This window comes from Budorcas taxicolor, chromosome 24, assembly GCF_023091745.1.
Source record: "Budorcas taxicolor isolate Tak-1 chromosome 24, Takin1.1, whole genome shotgun sequence".
NCBI lineage: Eukaryota > Metazoa > Chordata > Mammalia > Artiodactyla > Bovidae > Budorcas > Budorcas taxicolor.
In genome coordinates this window covers 15,644,067-15,650,066 of record NC_068933.1, presented here as the reverse complement: position 1 = coordinate 15,650,066, position 6,000 = coordinate 15,644,067, and the positions used below count along the sequence as shown (strand labels likewise).

The window sequence follows — 6,000 nt, the reverse complement described above, 5'->3', positions numbered from 1 at the left end:
TTGTTCTAGTCATCGTGCTGACTTTCTTTTGCCTTCTTTTTTACAGGCACTTTATATGCATAGACTATACTTCTCTGACAGAAAAGAAGACATGGCCATTTGAGATCTGAGAATATCTGAGTCCAAGGATTTCAGTCACTATTAAAGGGAAACAATGGTAGGTGGGGGGAAAAGGAAGCTAAACGACCCTAGAGGCTTGCCTCCGGAGAAGGCAATGGCACCCCACTCCAGTACTCTGGCCTGGAAAATCCCATGGACGGGGGAGCCTGCCTGGTGGGCTGCAGTCCATGGGGTTGCAAAGAGTCAGACACGACTGAGCGACTTCACTTTCCCTTTTCACTTTCATGCATTGGAGAAGGAAATGGTGACCCACTCCAGTGCTCTTGCCTGGAGAATCCCAGGGACGGGGGAGCCTAGTGGGCTGCCGTCTATGGGGTCACACAGAGTTGGACACGACTGAAGCGACTTTAGCAGCAGCAGTATAGCAGAGGCTTGCCTACAATTAATACTGCTCCCACACCTTCTCTGTTCAATTTTCTATGTTAATATCAGGTCAGGACATGTGCTCTGAAGAAAAATACGGCAGGGCTAGAGGGCAGAGGGTAGATAGAGCTGCTGTTCAGACAGAGGGGTCTGGAAGGTTTTCTGCAGCAGTGACCATTTAAGCAGAGATCAGATTGTGTTAAAATGAGGAGGATGCGTCTGCAAAAACTTCCCACCAGTGGATGAGCACTTCTGTCGTTAATAGTAAAGATGAAACCATATGCAATATGGTTTAAATACCTTTATATTCAGCTTTTACAAAAGCAATCAATTTGGGATACTTTTATTGTATTTTAAATAGACTGCGTGAATTTGAGCATGAAAACTAGTAAAAACAAAATTGGTTTGAGACACTTAGCCATTGACCTTCCTCTAAGTCAGCGCAATGACTAGAACAATCTGAATATTAGTCAACCTAACACACTGTACCAACTATTCTATGAATCATTCCCCTTTTAAAGAGGGAATGGTATCTATTAGTTACTAGGATTGTGATGGCATTAATAACAGAAAGACAAAAATGTCAATAGACAGTTATATACTGCTAGATAAAAAGGCATATTCCTAAATAATATACTTCCATATATTAGTGTATGAATAACACATTAAGCATGTGGATGTCTGTGTACAACTGATAAAAGGATGGATTATAAACACATACTAGATTCGTCTAAGTAAAACTTAAAGAATCTGTATTGGAATGCTTCCGATAAAGGAGGAGGTTGGTAATTTTGACTCATTTTCTGTTAACAATGCAAAGTGTTCAAAATTAAATTGTTTATTTGTTTGCATTTCTCTCAGGCAGTCTAACATCTCAGACTGTCAGATACATAACATAATACTTCTTCCACTTTTCAAGTGATGAATGGTGTGCTGAGGCTTTGAATGCTCCAGGAGGGTTGTAGTTCTGGTGACGTCACATCAGGAGGCCACTTGGAATCTCTTTCTTAAAGTCAGTGTTGTCCTCTGGAAAGATTTAGGTGGATACTGTGAGCCTAAAACACCAAGCAAAATTCTCAGTCAAATGTTTTTACAAACCCCAGCTCTCAAAAGGGTCATGTTTGTATGTTCCATGCAGATGATATATATTTTTTTTCATTAAAAAAAAAAAATTGTAATGTCACTTTTACAGAAATCAGGTAACAGTCATATGGAGAAACTGCCATTTGGGGTGCTGAGAAGAAGGAGGGGTGCTCCCCTTAACCGGGCCTGAATCCTGGCTGTGAGTTGTCCCAGATAACTGTCAGCTGCCTTAAGAAGTCCTTCCCACTACTGGCCTCTCAGTTTCTCATTTCTTTTTTTTTTCTTTTTTCCTGCTACAGAGCAAATGTTGGTAAGTTTATAGCTCTTGCTGCTTTTGAATCTGGGAACAAAGGTAAGCAGAAACCACATGCCTGCTTGTCAGAGAGAAAATACATCATTAGAAATACAGGATCATCTCTCTTATGTACCTTTCGTTGCTTTTAAAAAAATCATATTACTACTTTATTTTACTTTAATTTTATTTGGGCTGTGCCTCGTCTCAGTCGCAGCATGTGGGACCTAGTTCCCTGACCAGGGATCGAACTTGGACCCCCCTGCATTGGGAGCATGGAGCTTAGCCAATGGACCGCCAAGGAAGTCTCCCTTCCATCACTTCTATAGACATGAAAGAGGGCTCCAACCAGCAATAATAATAGTTGTCAGGAAGTTTTTGATAAGAGAATACAGTAACTTAGTATTTGGTGAAAACGTAAGAGTGTAGATTTTAAACAAATTCAGAGCCCAGTTTCCCCTTCCTAACCTCTCTTCCTGCGTGCTATTCCACTTTTCCACTTAGCACACTTCGATCAACGTCTCCAAAATCAAATTCATCAGAACTCCTCTGCACCATCTGCAGAGATCACATTTATCACCCCTCACTCCTATCTCTCAAGCATCATGGCTGCCATTTACAGAAAGAACCACTGTTGCTGGAAACGACAGCAAACACTGCCGGGGAACGTATAAGGAAAACAGCAACAAAAAGCCCTGGCAGCTTAGAGCTATGAGCATAGCAAGGGAAATTTCAAACAAATCAAGAAATCTTTGACCTCACTATGCTGGGCTGATGTAAACAGTAATAAGCCTAGATTGTCCCAATGCTTGAATTATACTAGATTTATTTTAAAATGATACTATATTAAGTATTTCCCTTAAAACAGCAAATTGTCCTCTACATTTCAGATTATTTATAATACAAATGGTTCATAATTTTTGAGCGAACAATGTATCCCTGACATCTGGCTAGGTCCTTTCCATACGTTTTTCCAATAATTACTCTATCTAGTCTATTATTAAAAAACTAAGATCCAGAGAGGTTGTTGTTGTCTTTGTTTAGCTGCTAAATCGTGTCTGACTCTTCTGTGATCCCATGGACTGTAGCCCACCAGGTTCCTCTGTTTATGGGATTTTCCCAGGTAAGAATACTGGAGTGGGTTGCCATTTCCTCCTCCCGGGGATCTTTCCATACTGGAAATCGAACCTGCCTCTCTTGCATCTCCTGCATTGGCAGGTAGATTCTTTACCACTGAGCCACCAAGGAAGGCCCCTCAGGAGAGGCTGAGGCTCTCCTAAAGTGCTCAGCCAATAGGTACTAGAGTTAGGCATTTGATTCCAGAGTGACACACCTCACGACAACGCTATGTGGTGTCGACCCCATGGACTGTAGCCCACCAGGCTCCCCTGTCCATGCGACTTTCCAGGCAAGGGTACTGGAGTGGGTTGCCATATCTCTTTTCCAGGGGACAATGCTATGTTACCTCCTTAAATAAAAATGCTGGTAATGGTTTTGAAAATTAAAATATCATTGGCCTGAGTTCAGTCTAGAAACGTCATTCTTTAAATGGCATGCTGCTGCTGCTAAGTCACTTCAGTCGTGTCCGACTGTGTGTGACCCCACAGATGGCAGCCCACCAGGCTCCCCTGTCCCTGGGATTCTCTAGGCAAGAATACTCCATTAAATGGCATACTAGCTGAGAATAAGTATTTATCTGTAAAACTCTTAAATCATAAAATAACTGGAATATTTGTATTATTACTTTTGTGAAGCATTTTTATATTTAGATCTTCAAAGAGAATCTAAAAGGATCAAGTTTCATTTAGAAGAAAAGTGTAGAAACTCTACAACAGAGAAAGACATTGATTTCTCATAAGATTCATAAGACAGCATTTTCTTTTTCACGTGGGTAAGGCCCAAAGTCGCACAGAGTCGGACACAACTGAAGCGACTTAGCAGCAACAGCAGCAAGGCCCTAAGTTATTCAGAACCTTTGGGTATTTTCTCCTTTAAGATTATGAAAATTAATAAAAGGAAACCTCAGCCAACCTCAGAAGGCCAGTAGAGGGAGCTCTCGTGGCCTGCTTACCACTCACCTTCAAAAATCCCAATAGGAAGACAGCTGGTAAAGAATCTGCCTGCAATGCAAGAGACCCAGTTCAATTCCTGGGTTGGGAAGATCCCCTGGAGAAGGGATAGGTTACCTACTCCAGTATTCTTGGGATTCTCTGGTGGTTCAGACAATAAGGAATCCACTTGCAATGCGGGAGACCTGGGTTTGATCCCTGGGTTGGGAAGATCCCCTGGAGGAGGGCATGGCAGCCCACTCCTGGAGAACCCCACAGACAGAGGAGCCTGGTGGGCTACAGTCCATGGAGTCACAAAGAGTGGAACACGACTGAGTGACTAAGCACAGCACAACAGAAAGAAACTATCTTGGTCTCCCAAACAAGCAGCCCAGCCACATTCCTACCCCAGCAGGAGGGAAGACTTCCTTGTTGCCTAGCAACAAGCCCAGCAGCTCAGCCAATGAGAAGCCATTATTACTTAAACCTTTCCTTTCCTCCAATGAACTTTTCTTTTTTCTTTACTTATTACTTCCTTTCCTTGTCCTGCCTTCCTTTTATAAAAGCTGTCCATGCTGTGCAACTCCTCAGAGTATCTGCCAGATGAGATGCTACTGGATTCATGAAATGTTTAAAAAAAACCTAGTTAGATCTTCAGATGTACTCAGAAGATTTTTGTTTTTTAACCAACAGTAGAGAAGTGCTTGCCTTTGTATTTTGCTCTTTATAAAAATTCCTGAGATACAACCAAAGACTACAAACATGGTCAAAATTATCCTCTCAAGGTACATAATCTTGAAAACTTGAAACTTCACATACATCGTTTTGTTTGTATATGCAAAGCACTGACCTGTTAAAAAACTCTGACCTGTCCACACGTGCCCAGCAAATTCCATCAGTGTCAATGAACCTTTTCGAGGTGTATCTGACTGTTAGAAGAAAAATAAAATGAAAGATGAGTTCTAGTGTTTCGAATATTTTTAAGAATCAGAGTTATGGTTAACAGAGAACCTACCCGAAATGTATGGGTAGTGCTGGGCCTTGAAAACTGTTCCACGGTTAGAGATCTTTCTCGAAGAGGTGACCGTTCTACACTATCAGGTAATGCACTCAGCCCATGGTTTTGTAGATGTCTTCCTCTGAGCTAAATAAAGGGTAATACATTCTTGTTCAAACAAATGCAATTCTTAAAAAGACAAAAGAAAAATCTGTATATGTTTCAATCAGTCTCTCCTCTATTCATTCTTTCATTCGCTTATTTGAAAAACTTTTATTTAGATGTTGCCAAGTATAAGGTCTACTAAACCCAAGTATCAAAATATACTTTGTGTAAGTAACTGTACCTTTTAATCTGAGAAAGCCCTAATAAGTAAATATGGATTAAAACATTAACCACATAAAACTCTTAATATTAAATTATGATAGAAATGTTATTCTGCACTTGTGAATGCAGCATGGGTGCATTTTTGAAGCATCTGACTTTTTAAAATGTGATGTTTGACTGCTTCTATGATTCCACTCTAAGCCACAATATTCTAAGGATAAATATTAAAGCTTTGCAACTCTTGCCTTCTGGGAATGAGTTTTATTGCTTTGCCCAAGGAGGCGGAAGGAGTGTGAGAGAAAGCACTGCCTCAGTTGGTTTTTCTCTGTCTAGGCCTTATGTCCCTACGATTGGCATTCTTCTATATTTTATCAAAGAGACACAAGTTAGGGACTTCTTTGGCTCTCCAATGGTTAAGGCTCCACACTTCCAAAGCAGAGGGTGTGGGTTTAATGCCTGGTCAGGGAACTAAGATTCTATATGCTACATGGCCAAAAATAAAAATAAATAGTTGCTTATACTGGAGTGCAGTGAGCAGTCAGTATAAATCTGGGGGAAATCTGATTATGCTTCCTACCAGCAGCATAGCTTCCTCAGGCTTTCTGTAATTGCTTGGCTGAACTGAGCTTGGGTGAAGAAGACAGTGCCTCAACACTGCAGTGAACATGGTACAGATTAGCTATAAAGATGAGAGTTTAGGGCTGCGCCGGTAGTCCATGGTTAGGGACATGGCATTTTCGCTGCCATGGCCAGGGTTCAATCCCTGGTCA

The 6,000-nt window shown here is 41.2% G+C and overlaps 1 protein-coding gene across 1 annotated transcript in view; it reads right to left on the bottom strand.

The window, feature by feature from the left end:
• Positions 1-1,415: 1,415 nt before the first annotated feature.
• FAM149A (family with sequence similarity 149 member A) overlaps positions 1,416-6,000 on the bottom strand; it is a 38,636-nt gene continuing 34,051 nt past the window's right edge. The window contains exons 12-14 of the mRNA XM_052661468.1: positions 4,922-5,050; positions 4,757-4,835; positions 1,416-1,538 (exon numbers count right to left, since the gene is read on the bottom strand). Coding sequence (XP_052517428.1) covers positions 1,465-1,538; positions 4,757-4,835; positions 4,922-5,050 — 282 coding nt within the window. The 3' untranslated portion in view covers positions 1,416-1,464. The remainder of the gene's footprint in view (positions 1,539-4,756; positions 4,836-4,921; positions 5,051-6,000) is intronic.